The sequence below is a fragment of the Gadus chalcogrammus genome, chromosome 12 (genome assembly GCF_026213295.1).
Source record: "Gadus chalcogrammus isolate NIFS_2021 chromosome 12, NIFS_Gcha_1.0, whole genome shotgun sequence".
Lineage (NCBI taxonomy): Eukaryota > Metazoa > Chordata > Actinopteri > Gadiformes > Gadidae > Gadus > Gadus chalcogrammus.
In genome coordinates this window covers 28259411-28277491 of record NC_079423.1, presented here as the reverse complement: position 1 = coordinate 28277491, position 18081 = coordinate 28259411, and the positions used below count along the sequence as shown (strand labels likewise).

At 47.9% G+C, this 18081-nt stretch overlaps 1 protein-coding gene across 2 annotated transcripts in view; it reads left to right on the top strand.

The window, feature by feature from the left end:
* Positions 1-18081, top strand: part of faf1 (Fas (TNFRSF6) associated factor 1) — a 59417-nt gene that overhangs the window by 11641 nt on the left and 29695 nt on the right. For both annotated transcript variants that reach the window (XM_056604313.1, XM_056604312.1), the window contains exons 7-12: positions 1892-1997; positions 8151-8237; positions 16869-16964; positions 17136-17259; positions 17540-17603; positions 17733-17814. In XM_056604313.1, coding sequence (XP_056460288.1) covers positions 1892-1997; positions 8151-8237; positions 16869-16964; positions 17136-17259; positions 17540-17603; positions 17733-17814 — 559 coding nt within the window. The remainder of the gene's footprint in view (positions 1-1891; positions 1998-8150; positions 8238-16868; positions 16965-17135; positions 17260-17539; positions 17604-17732; positions 17815-18081) is intronic.

Sequence of the window (18081 nt, the reverse complement as noted above, 5' to 3'; positions counted from 1 at the left end):
CGCGGGACTGTGTCCAAACAAATCATCGTGATATTAACCGGATCCTTATTTATGAGTCCCTACTTCGTCTTACACACACACACACACACACACACACACACACACACACACACACACACACACACACACACACACACACACACACACACACACACACACACACACACACACACACACACACACACACACAGACAGACCATCGCTCCCTTATGCTCAGCCCTATTACATATGCAGCCACTTCCCACTCCACACATTTCCAATCTTCCCTCGGTTAGCTACAACAAACATTACATTTACATATTGATTTCGTAGTTTTAGTCAATGTAAATATGCTGTCATTACAGTAAATTTGAGCTTCTGTTAACATAAGCTCGTCCAGATCTGCGCAGATTAAGGCGGTGATTGCATAATTAATGTGTGCGCTACATATTAATTCCCTTGTCCATCCCGCGCTCTCTCCTCTTCCTCTTTTCCCTCGGTGTTGAGCCCTGATTAAGTGGCCGCCTTGGCCCCTAAGCCTTGCATTGATATTCACACTCACAGTCCCAGCGTTTGCTCAAAATGCTACTTAACCTCACAGCTTATTGTAAATGAAGCTTCCAAAAGTTGATCCCTCACATCTCGCTCTCTCTGTCTCTGTCTCTCTCTCTCTCTCACGTATAAATATGGGTAGCGCACAAAGTGTCAATAGCCATCTCCTCTGTCAATTCTATTTCTTCCCGCTAATGAGAAAGCTAGGGTGCTAAACCACACGTCTTCCAAGGGGGCAAACCCTGGAGCAAACCTGACGTGTCCCTGTCGTTTTCAACACAGTACCAGGCCCCTGTAACTCAATAACTGTCCTCAGGAACCTTGTAGTTTACTGGACCTGGTTTTGTTCAAGTCCCATAGACGATGAGATGGACCCCAAATTCTAAATAAAATGCTGCACATTATGTTTATGTTGTGTATCCTTGGTGTAGTGGATTGTTTTATAGGGTGAGCAGTGTTTCCAGGTCTAATAAAGTGTTGATGGGGCAGTGGTTAGGGTTTTTGTCTTACTGAGATTCTAGTTTCATACAGTATTGTTCGTGCTCCTCAATGCCTAACCTCTGTCTGCTCATTAATGAGAAGCATCATGATTTTGGTTTAAAAAAAAAAAATGCTAAATTACAGATAAATAGTATTGTTGTGAAAGCACACCATTTCTACCCGTCCCCTTTAAATGTAATGTTGATTGCGACCATCCTACAGGAAGCAGTCTCACTCCATCGCCATAGTAACCCGGTATAACTTGGCATACGTTAAGTGCCCCGTTACCACACCATCGCCATTACCAACCGATTTGTTTGCTGTCAATTTGTTTGCCTTCCCCGCTGTCGACGTGCAGGTGGCCCTGGCTGCGGCTGCCTGCTGTGCCGAGGGTACAGTAGCACTATGCGGGCCTGTCAGGGCACAGCCAGCGTAGTAGCCGTCCGTCCCCTGGAGGAACCGCTCTGCAGCTAGACTAGCTAGACATCCGGCCCCCCTCCCCGTCCAGGTCCACCCGCACAGCAGGCTACCGCTGACTGACTTGTCCTAGCTTGCTTCCTCTCTTGACAACAGTGCTGTTAGTGATCATGTTTTTTTTTCTTCTTTCTTTTGTCTCTTCTTTTTCTTTCTGACTGCCTTCTTCTTCCTCCCCCACTCTCTGCGCGCACACACACACACACACACACACACACACACACACACACACACACACACACACACACACACACACACACACACACACACACACACACACACACACACACACACACACAACAGCGTGCACGCACGCACCATGTGATGTCAAACCTGGTACCCCCTGCTGCTATTCTCCTCTCATTTATTTTTCTCTCCCTTGTTGTGTCTTTGTCCCACTCTGCAGTGCTCTCCCAGACTCATTAAACCAGAACTATCTGCTGGTCATCAGTCATCGGGAGACCCAGAAGGAGTACAGCCTCAACTTCCCCGGCACCAGAACTATACAGGAGGTCAGCATCGCCCATGCACACACACACACACACACACACACTGAATGCACACTCAAGCTTTGCATGAAATGGGAAAAAAACAAAAAACAAAAACAAACCAAAACCAAAAAAAAAAGATTCAAATCACTAACTACCGAAATTTCACAAATCAGTGTAAATATTACACTTTTGGACTTTGGTTCTAGTCTGTCTAGAACCACTATCAATACAACTCAAGGTTTGACTGCAATAATTGAATGAGACAGATCTGGGATATTTCTGTTTCACTGTTTTAGCTACCTTCTGCTTTGATCTGCTTTCCAAATATAGTGAGGTACTTCAGATGCTGGTACAAGCAAATAAGGAATCAAGACTTTCCCACTGAAATCTCATTCCCTCTGCTAATCACAATGTCTTACTCATATCCATCTCATTGTTTCCCTTTTGTTTATGCAAATAGACAAAACAGTTTTTGCCCCACCCCCTCTAATTCGCAAGGTTAAAAATCATTCAGTTTTTAATAATATTTACTTCTATCATTTTTTAATTGCATTTTAATTGGATAATCCATTTTTCATCCATGTTTCATTTTTTTGGCAGAGAAAAGCCTCGACAGCAGTGCGGCCGACCATAATGCAGCTTTCCTTCTATTTGCGAGACATTGCTAGACTATCTCAAGCCTCCCATTCATTATTCAGCACAAATGATCAAATTTCCGAACACATAATTACTCTCACAGCTGTGGTCTGGTACACTCCAGTCTTATTCTCCCTGCTTTGCTCTCACCCCCCCCCCCCCCGCCCGCCGCCCTGTGACTCTCCCCGTGGTCTAGGACCCTGGACTAAATGACTGAATCCTGTTTGATCGGGGCATATGTGGGGGGGGGAGGACACACGGGTCCGTTCATTTCCTCCCATCTAAAACTAAACCGTGGATTTGAAGGCGAATGAAATATTCATGGTTATTCATGCAGGGCCCAGTGTGGAGTCTCTCTTCCCGTCTCTCTAATATTACTGTCACAGCTGAAGCCTTCTTACCGGGACTGAAGGGTAAACTCACTCCCGCTCCTCACTGCTTAGCCAGGAGTGTCTGAGTACACTCGTGTTTGTGTGCTTCCTAAGAGCTCAGTCCAGCGTGCCTCCTCCTTTATTAAACCGTTATGAAATGCAGCTTTATTTATACTGTGAGAATGTCTTTATTGTCCTGTTTCCCCTGGCCTTCTTTCTTCTCGCTCTACCCTTCTTGTGAGAGCATACGTCGTCTTAGTATTCATAGATGGTATCCTGCCGCTTCAGGTTAGGCGAGACGCAAACTGTGTGCGGTCATCAACACTGACCCCATTTAACCTGGTCCTCAATAATATAGCTATTACAAAGTACTCTTTGGCTTGGCTCGACTATTTCGCCATACCTTATCTCCCTGTCATTGCCGATCGGTGCATGTCAACCCGTCAAGGCTCAGAACCTCTCGGCTGACTCACCCGCAGTAGGATTCTGTTTGTTGAGTGAGTTTCCTCCTACTCTAGGCCTTCGGGCTTTGATCCCCCCCCCCCCCATCCCTGCGTACGACCGCCCGGGCCTGGGCCTGGCTCTAGTGACCAACGCAGCGGTAATAACCAGGCTCCTAGCAGCGCTTGTAACGATGCTAATTGAACAGATTAGTGCAGCCAGTGTGTTAAAGCCCACCTCCCCTGCCCTCTCCCGCCTCTGTGCGAGGCCCCGCCTCAACCCTTCCACCACGCCGTCCCTCCCATCACTCTTGTCTCCCCGGCCTCCCGCTCTGCCTCTCTCTTCTTAGGCAGATGGTTCTGATGAGCGCCCACTGTGAACCTTAAGTGCTTCTGCCGGGATTACAAACACTGGGGAGTGGTGCCTGTGGCGTGGGAGGGGGGAACCGGGGCCACAGTAAAGGGAGCAGAGGGCCGCCGGCTTGGTGGGGGGGCCCGTTCGGGGGCCGTAAGCGCTGGGGAAGGGGACAATGCGGGCTCAAACGGGCCCCGTTGTCGTGGTCCTTTTTCCTCACGCATGCTTGTCTTTAGGCATAGCGAGCCCCCCCCCCCTGCCGTGAGGAGGAGGCCCAGAACTTTAACCTGCAAAGACCTGGACTCTGTTCTCCCTCTGTTGACCATACTCTTTCTATTTACTCTTTAGGGGGACTGGCTGTTTTCTCCCTCCTCTGAATATTGGAATGTGTGGGGACATAATATGTCATTAAAGCCAGTGTACACACCATCCAGAGGCTGGTGAATAGGTTCCAAAACTAGGGGCGGAGAGCTACAGGTGCAGGGGAATGGAAAAAGGTTATATTGAAGAGAAATCAGAGTTGCTTCAGGTCGTACTTGACGTAGACACAAGACTTGTGCGTTTGACTGGAATACGGGTTCACAACGACGCACACAATCGGAAGGCTGTTTTTCCCTCATTGAAGTGTAACAAAGAAGTTACATCATTTTCAGCCAGCACGACTCCCTTTCTCTGTCTCCATACTGTGTCTCCTCACGGACACATATGGTCCTGGCTACAGAGCACCTTTCTCTCGCCCGGCTCCCCCTTTGTCTTAGCTGAGGACCAGTCGATGGTCCCTGCATGTGCATATCAATAGGGATAGAGTCCCGTCTTATTGTTTGTCTTTGCCAAAGGCTCTGGCTTTGCCTTGTGGCTCCCAGGGAACTGTCACCCACACCCACACCCCCTCCCCCCCAACGCCCGGCACCCAACTCCTCATCCCTGTTTTTCTTCTCCCTCTTTCTCTCCCTCTCTCCCCTCTCTGTGTTTCTCCAGAGCCCAGGGGCTGTGTAGGGTAGACTGTGATTGGCATTCCCAGACAAGAGTGCGGGGGTACGTTGCTGGCTAGCGCGCGGGCTAAGCTGCAGAGCAAATGTTTGCCAGGGAAGAGGAGGGTAGAATAGGGGTGGCCGCTGGGCCCGGGCCGTCCGTGACCAGACCAGTTGTCCTGGGGATTTCGCTCCCTCTGCTGCCCCGGAGGCCCGGGAAGCGGGTCCCCGTGCCTTCTCCACGCAGCTGGGTGACACAGAGGCATCCCATCGCACAAGCACGGGGACAACAGAGCGGGATGAAAGAAAAGAAGGGTGGATGAAGAGAGGGCTGAATGAATGGCATCTGGTGCACAGGGAAGACAGAAAATGAGAGAGAGAGAGCTTGAGACTGTTTAACGGCAACCTTTTCTTCGCTTTGATTCCCTTCCAGCGAGGGATTACAGGCACTTGGCATTTACAGTGATTGGATCATTAATGTTGCTGCGAAGAGTATTGCTCTGTGGCGACTGATCGCTGCCAGCCCAGCTCTTCTGTGCCGCAGAAACCAACTTATTCTCTCTTCATCTGCGCCTTAGCAACAGGAGGACGGGACCAACCCCCCTCGCTCAGTGTATTTGAATACCAAGATTTAAAGTTAATTTATTTTTTATAGCTATCAGTCCTCTTTTTGGCGCTCACTTGATGCCTTGCACTATAGTGGAGGACCATCTGGTTCACACTGAAATTAAGGATATGCACCCAGAACTCTCCTGTGTTGGGGTTGTGCCTTGCCTCTTTTATCGTATTCCAACCATATCCCTTTATTTCATCTGAACTGACAAAGTCTAAATTAAATGATAACGGCTTGGTCAGACTCCAATCGCCCATTATAGTAATGAGTGAAATTGGTTTCAAGGCAGACAGGGGGCAGCATTGCACAGCTCAGTCGCACACAGGGAAGTGGATGGAGCCAACATCTCAACATTGCTTGAGTTTTCATGGGGCTTTGCCCAAGGTGTGTTGTAGAATACAGTGAAAGTCTACTTTCAACTAGTTTAACCAAAATCAGGCTTGTTTCTCTCGTCTGTCTCGCTTTTTTAAAACCAGTTTACGACACTCCAACGTAATGTTATATGGAGAGAGAAATGATCGACTTCGCGCTTATTTGTTAATTGGTTGTGTTGATGAGTCCACCTGCTGTGCGGCGTTGTTATTGCTCCGTGGTGAGGTCATGTTCTCCACTGCCAGGTGGGCCCTCCCCAGTCTTTCCTCGCTCGTCGCCCCCCCCCCCCCCCCCCCCCCCCTGCCCTCTTCATGGTGGCCGTTAGTTTGTTGTTTCTCTGATGCTGCTTTAACCTCTGACTGCGGCCTCTTCATTACTAGTGTTTATGCCCCTCTTCCTCTTCTTTCCGCCCTCCATCCGATCGACCGGCGGTGCCGTTCAGTGAAATCCCTGTAGCCTGGCTGGTCAAACATAGATATTACTCTCTGTAATAACACTGGCCACCTGGCCTGACCCCAGTCTGCCAGCTTGGCCTGTAGCAGACCTCCATTAGTATAGCGACGCTGAATATACTGTGGGGAGACTGTGGGCAGGTTCTACCGCTCACTGCGTACTGTGTCTTACAGTGGTTGTAGCTGTTCACTGCTGCTGACACCTAAAGCATGAATTCAAGTCCTAACTTTTGTAAGTCGTTGCGGGAATTCAGGTTTGGTGTCTTGTTGTGGAACAAATACTCTGGTGGCGTTTTTTTTTAAACGTGTTTCATAATATGACAGTTGCTGTCGCGTGATCGATCCCTCAACCCACACACGCACAGACGCACAAAGAAAAACACGGCAGACTGCAGTAACATTAAGGACAAAAGGTGCAAGCGCCCGACCAAAGTGCCCGAGGCCATCGCGTTCCGATGTTTTGTAACTGCTGCTCTTCCTGCTCCGCACGGCACTGGCTCCGACATTGTGTTTGTAGCGTTCTTAAAGTTTCCACGTCCGTGCGCCGCCGCGTATGCCCAAGGATACATCCCTCCCCGCTGCCGTCACCAAAGGCTGGATTTGACCTTGTGTGCTGAGCGGGCTTTGCGACACAATGGGCGGCTTGCTCAGCATCAGTGTGCACCGCTGCGGGCCCGGTGGCTGGGCTTCGGCCCAGTGATGCGCCCCGAATCCACGGCCGCCAGTGCACAGAGGCGCCGGCCCCGGAGGGGCTTTGATCACCTCCCGCCCGGCGCACATCAGGCTGGCGTTGGGGCTTTAAACCAACAACCCGTGGGACGCGACACTGGCCGCCCAGCGGGGCGGCGAGCGCTGGGCCCCGGCTCAGCGTTTAAGACCACAGAAGGTTATTAAGTGGTGCAGATACGGGCGGCCGCGAGCGCAGAGAAATACTGTTCATTTCAGAGCGAGGGTTTGTTGTCGCTGGGCATTAGGCGAGGCATTCGAGGAATGCCGATAACACCGGCTTTTCTTTTCTCCTCTTTATCTTCGTCCTTTTGGATGCTTTTCTAACCGTTCGTTCGCTCCCTCTCTCACTCCCCCCCCCCCACCTTTCCATGTGCTGTATAGACAACTGCCAAGCGGGCATCCCTGCACACTTTCAATTCCAATGTCGTTTCTAATATCGTCAGACGCACTTATTTATGTAAAAAGCTTTAGCCACTTCGGTTCAATTAATGGCAATTAGTAGTTATGTTAATTGCTACTAATAGCAAAGACATTTGGCCTAAAATGACCCCCGGTGTTGGTGTAAAAGCATGGCACCGCAGAAGCGACTCTGACTCCAACTTCATTCTATAGCGCCGCTTTGAGATCTGCGACACCCGCATCATAATATTTACATCCAGCGTTTGCACTTGCAACACATTGCAAGTGCAATGTCTCAGAGCCCCAAAGCTCTAATCACGGATGGCTTGTGTTTTTGCCAGATACGTTTATCCTTTCTGTCTCTTCATTTGAAACCTGCAATCTTGCCAACATTAGATGCATAGAAACTAAAATATTTTCGTACATTTAATAAATAACCAGATTTTATGCAATAGATCTATCCATTATTATTTTTTTGCCTTTTTATACAAATGCCTCCTACATAAGCTATTTTTTTTTATACATTGTGTATCTATCTATTGGCCAGGGTTCTACGAATGCAAGACATTTTCATAGTTTATGAACAAGCAGATAGTTGCCTTGTTTTTAACAAGAGCACATTCAGGTGAACATGAAGGCCTAACCTGAGAATAGGAAAATATTGGAACGAGTGCTTGGAAATCCTCCATACCCAGTGTAGTTGTGGTGTCAACCATGTAAACACAACACGGTAACGAATCTCAAGAGGTCTTTGTTTCCCCACACACTTTCTGCCCTGAATCTCAATGCAAATGAGTTGAAGGGTGATTTTCTCTTCCTTCTGTTTATGTGTGCAGGTGAAAAGGAACGTCTCAGACCTAACCAACATCCCTGTGCGGCACCAACAGTGGGAAGGATGGCCTGCGTCAGCATCCGATGACTCTGTAAGACACACTCACAGTCACACACACACACACACACACACACACACACACACACACACACACACACACACACACACACACACACACACACACACACACACACACACACACACACACACACACACACACACACACACACACACACACACACACCAGGACCAAGTTAGCTAGCATCTCAAATGTTTGTAAGGACACAAACCACAAATTCCCACTGTAGGACAGTTTCCCGACATTGTCCCATCTGTATGCATGTGTACGCCACACATGCTTTGTGCTCAAACAAAGCTAAGACACTAGTGCTGCAAATGTCAAGGGACAAGGCATAGATCACACTTAAAGCTTAGCAGCTTCTTTCCCCCCTGCCACGCTCTGTCGGCGGAGTCACGCCACGCCGCTACAATAGGCCGAAAGGCCACAGACTGTCAACGCTACTGTCCCACAGCCTCGGCCATGCTGTCGGCATCTATCCGAGGCGGGAGAGCGAGACGTCAGAGCTAATTAAGACGTCAATGGGGGGGTTCCCCGTCACCATGTCCTCTATCTGTGGACATTAAAGCTCACATCATTGAGTCTCGCCGACCTCTGCCGTCCCGGGGTCGCCCGTCCGGCCCATTCACCGTCGCACATGGTCAAACTGATCAGAGGTGGCCTGCACACAGACCCCTGGGGAACCCCTGACCCCTTTTGTCCACGGCCTTCTTTGACAGCATATGTGTTCCCATGCTAATTGTAAGGGCCGGTTTATTATGCTACTTTGCGAAGCTGTTGCGCACACATTCTACACTTTAGCTTTAACCCCCACAACACCACCACCACCACCACCACCACCACCACCACCCTTCTCATCTCATATCTCAACGTGATTGTGGTTTGCCTTGAAGCACTTGTGTCTTCTCTTGTTTTATCTGTGGTGGTATTATTTTGTCTGACCAATTTAACCTCTGTTGTGAAGTATCACGTTTCCTTTTTAGTCTATGTACTTGTTTTCCTGCCGCTGGTCACTTAACATGGCTGTCATGCTCGGCACTGTTTTCATGGATACACTCTTGTATCGGTTTCCCTGTTCTCAGTTGAATGGACATTGGCTGCACCTGAAATAAATCAAACAGCTATGATGTGGATGGGTTATTGTTCGTATTGTCTTCCCCTGAAGAGATCAGTATGTTATGTTGCCTGCAATGGCAACATAAATGCAGGCCTTGTGGCGATGGAAAAGCACTTTGCGGGCGCCGGGGTGTCACGATGGAGTGCAGTTCTTGATTTACACTGTATTGCTGCAAGATCCCTTCCTTCATCCAACAGCAGCTGCATCCTCTTGTAGGTATCTGAAGGTCCTGTTTACTCTTCCAGAGGAGAGCGCTACCCACAGGCAGGATGCTGCGGTGGCGGTCTGTAATAGGATTGACTAGAGAATAGTGGCCTCTATTCTGTGGCTCTATTTGATTATTACATGTACCGATTCATAAACAGACCTCAACAAGGTCATTAGCAGCAAGTAAATTACAAATAATGCCTAGCCCCATACAGTGGTGTCATGTTCTGCCCTCATAGCAGAAACTTAGGAAATATTTATATTTTTTATATTTATATTTTTACCAAGATGAAGACGTCATGTGGTAAATAACATTTCATATTTTAATTTATCTAACAGTAATCGGAAAAATCAACAACATATGACTATTTTAGTTTTATCCAGTTGTTTATGAATGTGTCTTGTAATGACTGACCACTTTTTACACACAGTCTCTTAGTGACCGTGGTTGTGCCATGCCTAGACTCTGCATTCGGCTCATCCCATGGTCACAGAGGACGTGGCATCACAGGACCAGTCTGGCGTCTGGCTGAGCGGCATACGCAGCGTCTGTGTTTCTGGGATGAGGAAATATTAAAAAGCTCAGGGAGAGAGAAGAAGGGTAATAATGGCCTCGGCTGCAGCCCTAGCCCTCGGCCCCCTTTTATTGAAACGAGTGTGAGGGTATTAACAGGCAGCAAAGCCCAGGGCCCGCGAAGCCTAGCAGGCGTCCAGTTGGGCCGGGAGGCTGCGCTCAGTGCCTAGCTCATTAGCCTAGTCTAATCTCCTGGGGTTTGAACCAATAAACGCGGCAGCCACTCTTCCACTCGCGAGATGAGCCTCACACACTGGGCCGCTTGCTCGCTCAGAATCGATTCACGACCTGGCCTCGCTCTGCCTTTATTATTAGGTGTGTGTGTGTGTGTGTGTGTGGTTTGAATTGGGTTTGTATTCAAATGAGCTACTGATGGCGCTCAGCTTCAGTAGTTTGTGTTTAAGGTGAGTTTATCCGGGAGATGGGAGTTCACAGCCCAGCAGGACGCAAGCTCGACCCACATCTTCTCCTCAGGCGACGGTTTGGCACATCAATTACCGCACCATAATCCCGTACCAAGGTGGCGCGGAATCCATTTTTCACACCGAGGGGTGCATTCCTGTCTAATTATAGTTTAGTTAATTGATTGACTTGTTGAGGTTATCTGTGCCTTCCAGTGACTGATCTGCTGGGAAACCAAAAACAATTCTCTTGTTCACTGAGTGCTCCGTTGTTGTATTATGTGTCGCCCGAGCAAGGGAGCGAGTTCCTGGGAATTAAACCCTCAACTTTTGAGGGAAACTAGCGAGCCAAAAGTCTCTCTTTGTTGGTGATGACAGAGAGCAATTGGTTCGAGAGGGAGTTCTCACTTTTCGAAAAAATAAGCTAGCTTTTTTGTTTTGTTTTGTTTAGCGTCACCTGCCCTGATACTGTCCCCTCTCAATGTGTTTCATTGTTTATTGTGCTCCGGAGCATTGAAGGGCCAAATAAAGAGAGCTGAAATAGGACGCTTGCGTAGCGCCAAACAGCAGAGTTTACTCACCGCACTGGGCTATCGGGAGACAAAGGAGTTGAAATGTAAACGTGAGCGGGAAGAAGGAGCGCAGTGTGCGTTGGGGGAACAGGGAACGGCTGCTCATTTATCAGTCATAACTATGGCAGAATTATGTCCGAGGTTTAGGAGAAAGCATTTGTCAGCAGAGAGACAAGGGCCCAAGTGGATTTGCATATTCCGGCAAGATGATTGATTTAGCGTTTCGGAATCAGTTGTGTGGGGGGAATTATGCTTTGCTAACTTTATGATAGCACCACCCATCTGGTTTGAAACTAAACATAACTTGACAACATATGGAGATCGATTAAGGCTGATACTATATCCACTTTTGATGCAGGTGCATGTTGTTTTTCAAAGCTTTCTTAACTATCCATAACATCAAGGTAAATGCAGCTGATGGGAATGACCAATGGATGGTGTGTGTGTGCTTTTAAAAGTGAAAAGGCTCCACTCATAAGAGTGATGTTATTTTATGGTAATAATTGTGATATTGGCAGATAATTGATAATTAGCTTTATGCTGGTCTTAATTTGGCTGTAATTGATAACGAGAAACGTCTGTTTTCATTTTTTCCAACAAAGATAAATACAAAAATGATGCAATTAAATGATACAACATTTGGAGGTATAAAAGATTAAATAATCTTAAATCAAATAGGCGGATTTGAAATATTTAGGAGTATTTATATTATCCCCGAAATCGACAATGTCCTGATGTTGTGACGGCAGTGTGACTGTACCACAGTACTGCAAGACCTCGGATAGTGCTTCCGGTCATTGCACTTCCACACTTTACTTGGCTATCTTTCTGCCATTCCTGCGATACAAAAAAGAACCCTCTTGAAGCTTTCTCCAGGAAGACTCACTTACATTTCAGGTGCAATGACTGACAGCCTTTCCTCCATCCTGTGGGATTGATTGGCAGGCCTTGGAGCGTTCTTATTACTTGTTCCCCCCCCCCCCCCTCCCTCCAGCCCCTTCGGCCCTATCTCTTTCCTCCCCTCCAGTAATTGCTGACATTTATGCAGTGTTTCATGGTGTTTGCTAATGCATTAGCGCTGTGGGCCCCTGCCTTGTGGGCCCACAGCCCCCTTCCCCTTCCAAGGCGCTGCGTGTATGGAATCCTCCTATACCTGACGAGGGTCTTTGAAACCTGTGGCTTATTAAGGGGGCCTGGCGGTTGCTGTAGCAACAGGGCTCAGCGGTAAACTCATAAAGAATGTATTCCCCCCCCCCCCAGCCCTCAATCCCATGATTGGCTGTCTTCATGTGACACAGGGCACAGTGGGCCCTTCTGTCCCCTCTGTTTGTATTCTATTTTTCTATTGCTTATTTTTAACGTCTTCCATTGTTTCTGGGCTTCTTCATTCCTCCTTCAGTTTCCTTTTGAAGTGCCTTGAGTGTGTGTGTGTGTGTGTGTGTGTGTGTGTGTGTGTGTGTGTGTGTGTGTGTGTGTGTGTGTGTGTGTGTGTGTGTGTGTGTGTGTGTGTGTGTGTGTGTGTGTGTGTGTGTGTGTGTGTGTGTTATTGTGTCTTCACACTAGTGGCAGTGTTCCTCCCCATTAGCCCAGCCACCTCCAGGACCCCCCGCCGGCCGCCAGCACAGCGCCACAACAACCCCCCTAAACGCAAGCAAAAGGGGCCGAAGCCGCCCGCTGTTTGCAGTCCCAATGATCTAACTGTCACCTATGCCTACCTTGGCTTTTTAGCCGGTGTTTGTTGTGTATGTGTGAACGGGGGTATGCTTGTGTATGTGCTCTGCCTGGATGAATCCGGGCAGGCTTGCGCGGGACCACAGCTCCTAATATGAAGTGACAACAAGTGTTCAGCCAATGCTCAGAGGAGCCCGGAGGAGAAAACCAACAGGTGTTTAGGGCGGGGCGCCCTCTGTTCTTTTCTTCCCTTCTCTCTTTACCTTCCGTTCATATTTTCCCAAAGTCTTTTTTCCTCTCTTGTTGTTGTACCATCCCTCTCAGGCCTTTTCTTGATCTGTCTCTTTTCCCCACTGACTCTCTCTTGTGCTCTCTCTCTCTCTATCACTCTCTCTCTCTTCCCGGCTGACTCTCTCTTGCGCTCTCTATCTCTCGCTTGCACTCTCTCTCCCTGCTCTCTCTCTTTCTCGTCTGTCTGTCTCTCTGTCTTTCTGTCCGTCCCTCCCTCCATCAAAGAGTGGAGCAAGGTGGTAGTGTGGCTGGGGTAGCCGTCAGTGCAGCTGTCAGTAGTAATTATCTCACACTCACAGCCAGACACCTAATCCAAACACTGCCTGCACTAGAAAAGGATGAACTGAAACACGGGGAGAATGAAGGGAGAGAAAGGGAGGAAAGAGAAGCAGGGGAGAGAAGGGGAAGAAAGGCTTAGCATGGGTTTTTTTTGGAGAGGCGCAGGGGTTAGGAAGAGGGAGAATTCCATTCCCTGCATCAGCCCCTGAATGCGCACGGCCTCAATGCAAGTGTTAATTAAAAGAATCCAAAAAAAGAGGAGGCAGGCCCTTTTGTGTGGAAATGTGTGGGGAGGTCACTCTGGAGGTTAACCTCACCCCGTGCCCTGCGGCGTCCCGGCCTTGTTTTGGCGTCTCGCCGCTGAGCTTCCAGGCTGTACTGGTGCACCTCAACACTGGGAGAAGCCGGTGGGTCAAAGCAAGGAAGAGGATAGAGAGGCATCTCCCTCTCTCCCTTTCTCTCTCTCTTGCTCTCGCTCTCGCTCTCTCTCTCTCTGGTCTTTTCTCCTCCCCTCTTTGCATCCATGTCAGCCAAAGCCCTCCGGGCATCCATTGACAGGGGAAGTGATCAACTTTATTTATACACTCATTTGGCCCTCAGAGTAAAGCCTGCGATTGGGGGGGGTGGGTGTTGGTGCACGGCCCCGTCAGCAGCCGCTGTCAAGATTCTCACGTTTGATTGCCACTCGATCGGAGAACGACTTGGAGAATAGCGCGGCTGGCCATTCCTTAACATCTCTTTGAGCCCCGGACTCTGTATGGCTTTGTGTCGCTCAATGGCCGGGGCAGTCCTGTTCTCAATGCCTAAGACAACCCTCAGGCGCTGCGAGCATCATCTCTCAAATGAACACGGTTCTTCTGTAGGCCACTGTTGTTTCTTTCTGTCATTCAACAGAGGAGCGTCATAAATGGACTCAGTTTACTTCCACTGTCAGGGGAGCCGCGCCTTTGTTCTAGTTTCAAGTTGTGCGTTCTTCGAGGGGGGAAATATGAAGAGGGCAACAATTGAAGGGCTGGTGTCCCGATGCTGAATGAACGTGGTCAGAATGACGTTGCCTGAATGCAGAGGAGCCAATTCAGCTAAGTGTTCTCCCTAGGTGTTCCATTGACACTCGGCTCTTCTGCCTGTTGCATGTTTAAACCTACCGTTGCCAAAATAAACACATCTCTAATTACTAGTGGACCAGGAACCTTCACTGTACCTCCCCACCAGCCCCCCCCTCCCCCTCCCCCTTTTTAAGCTTTTATTGTGTTCTAATTAGATTTTAAACCTAACTATGATTTAATGTATTATTGCAAAGGAGACAGCATTTCCCAGTGGACATGGTGTGATTTTTATCACTGTTGTCATTTTCTTTTCCCTTTTTTACATTCCATTTTCAGATACCAGCAGTGTGTTATTCATTCTCGATCTATCGAGGGAGATACTGTATAACTCATATCTCACTGCATCTCGGATATTGTCCTGAAGGGACTTTAGAACACACTGGTCAATATTATAACCTATTTCTGTGTTCTGAAAGCTTGCTTTCATTCCCCAGACTCCAGCAAATCATAAAATGATTGTCTCCCCTCGGGGGGGGGAAAGAGAGATAGGGTTTATTATCTTCTCCAGGAAAGGTCTCTATGTAAACACGGCATTTAATTTAAAAATGACAAGTGCATTTATGAAGGGCATTCATCCCAGTGACACCCAGTACAGCCCTCTCTGATGACAACGGCAAGAACTATTTTTTCTGCGTAATTACACCATGACATCATCCACTGTTATTGTATAACGTATACCAGCCTGGGTTTTTTTCTGCTTTGGTTTCATGGATGGAATCAGCTATTCCACAAACATGGAGGGGACGTCGACAACAGTGTTTGACTTTGTTATATGTTTGGCTTCTTGTCGGTAATTGCTTCATATGCGACACACAGAACTCAGTCTGTTTTTCTGCTCTGTTGGTTAAGCTATTCTCCGCTGCTATACAAGTGGAAGCCAGCATGAAGTCCCCCCCCCCCCACCCACCCACCTCCCGTGACTCCCTTTATAGAGATAGGAACTCCTGCAGTCTCTCTAGCTCCATTCAGACTCAATTGGCGTTGCATGTAATCGTCTCCTAATTCAACAGTGTCCAGCTGCTCTTTGTGTTTTGTGGGCAGCCCAGCACCTGACAATGGCGCAGATCACAGCATCTCTGAAGGAGTGGGTGGTTGATGGAGGGGGGGGTATGCAGCCTCTCTGGCTTCTTATCTGGCCTGACCTGCCAGCCCCTGGACCGGTCACGCTGTGTGGAAGTTCACTCTCCCAGAAAGCAGCATTGGCATCTGTAGCCTTGTGTTTGTCTCCGGACGGTCCACAGGTCATCGGATGTCGCTGTGGTTTAGCGGCCGTTCAAGCAGACGATAAGAAGCTGTGCGTTTTCCCCTTGTGGACGTTTGTCTTCACCCAGTCTCACAAAACTGACTTCAAGATTCATATCTAAAGTTCGATGGCAGACGAGCTCAAAACTGGCTGAATGGGGGCTTTCACTTGCTGTCGCTTAGTGTTTGTGTGGACCAATCATGTCAATGGCGGCTGGGATCTCTAAATTTAATCGCCGAACACAAACTCAGCCACGGGGGTCTACTTTGACATGGTAGGATGGCTGGGTCCCAGACAAGACATTGTTTGTCTTTTAGTTTAATCCATGTCCTTGTTTATGTTGTCATTTATCGAGGTAATGTAACCCTACAATTGGCTACATTTGTTATGAGAAGACAATATAACGATGATTGATCAATTAACCACAGACGTCATTAAGAGTCATTTTATTCAAATAACCTTTTATAATTGACGCACAAAAATGGCTATATCACGAGGTTGGAATCAATCCAAAACGCAGTTGTTGTACAACGGGAGACGACCTCTCTGTCTCCTCTTTGTACCACGCTGTGGCTGCTAGCTGTGCTGCCCCCCTCCAGGGCATAGACACCGGGTGCAGCGGTAATGAGTCCCTGCTGAACGCTGGCATTCTCTGGCTCTCGGAGCTCATTAGCTCAAGTGTGCTCTCCCGCTAAAATCCACCGCCGCCGCCTCCACCTCTCCTCTTACCTGTGTCTGCAGGTGAACCGCCCTGGGTTTGGCCTTGATTGGAGCCGGCCTCCCGACGCCGTTCTATAATTACATCTGACAGTATCAGCTCCTTTCGTCGGGCTGCCGTCGCATACAAAAGCCCTAAAGACATCACAACATAATAATCACTCGGTGCCAGTTTATTGAAATGACAACATGGTCTCTTTTAAAAATAAGCTGACGTTTAATTATGTTGAGCATCTCTGTTGCTCTCCCTTATTAGTCGATTGAACACGCCCTTCTACGATCTATTTGTAGCAGATGCGTTAAAGAATCTCACAGATGACATCCTCCTATTAAAACATCGTATTCAATGATAATAACTTTTTAGAATGTTTTACTGCATTCTAGAGCTTCTATGTAGGCGCTTGCATCTGATATGCTATCTATAAACGAATGTAGCCTGATCCAGTTTTTTTTATTTGTTTGCAGATGACACTAGCAAATTCTGGGATAACTTATCCCTGCCATCATCTCAGTGTGTGTCGGAGATCTTCGCCAGCCAACGCCCAGGATCCTACAGAAGAGGTAAGCGTTTCCATCTCATCACATCCAATCACTCACTCACTTACTCACTCACTCACTCACGGTGGACTTCAGTCACCCGATTGTAACATTAAGGTTTCCCTATGAGGAATGCATGTATCGATGTTGATGCGTTTCCTCTGTGTGTGTGTGTGTGCGTGTGCGTGGTTGCAGTGTGCAGATGTCCATATGATCAGCGACAGCGAGGGCGATGACTTCGAGGACGCGTCAGAGTTTGGTGTTGACGATTCAGAGATGTTTGGAATGGGCTCCTCAACCAGTCGCAAATCACCTTTGAGTATGTTCAAAACAAAGAGTTTCTATCACTAATATTCATATCCATTCATGACATAACATGTATTTTAAGGACCGCTTTGCCCAAGGCACTAAAGCTCTGGTACACGGACCTAAAATATTCACCAAATACCATTTTGTCATGAAGAAACTACTGTTAACAGCCCCTGCAATGTTCTCATGTACTTCAATCACATCAATTAATCACTGTTAATCCACTAATTTTGCTAGGCTAATTTGACTAATTTAAACAAAACTAATTGATTCCATGTGTCTCTTTGCAGTGCCAGAGAACAGTGAGAATGAAGGGGATGCCTTATTGCACTTTACTGCCGAATTTTCTACCAGGTGGGTAAAAAAACCATCAAATTCTCAGTACAGCTTTTGTATCTACGAAAATGGATGTCTAACCATATGCTTTTCACTTCCTGTGTTTGTGTGTGTGTGTTTATGTGTGTGTGTGTGTGTGTCTTGCAGATATGGAGAAGTACATCCGATGTTCTTCATCGGCTCTTTGGAAGCAGCGTCTCAAGAGGCCTTCTACGGCAAAGCCAGAGAGGTAAGAGGCCTGCCCTGCTCAGTGTCCCATGTGTGTTGAGCAATAGTTAGCGTCGTCCTTTGCTATCATCACTATGTATAAAAAAAAAATGGAAAACGCTCATCAAATCTTCATCCTGACAGCTGAGGCTTTATTTTTAGCCTTCTCTTTCCCCCCCTTGCCACCCTGCCTTTGTCCTCCTAAGGAGCCTTGTATCAACTGACAGCTTGTGTGGATTATTGACTCATTAGACAGCGAGGACGCAGCAAGATGTTATGGGGGTTCAGA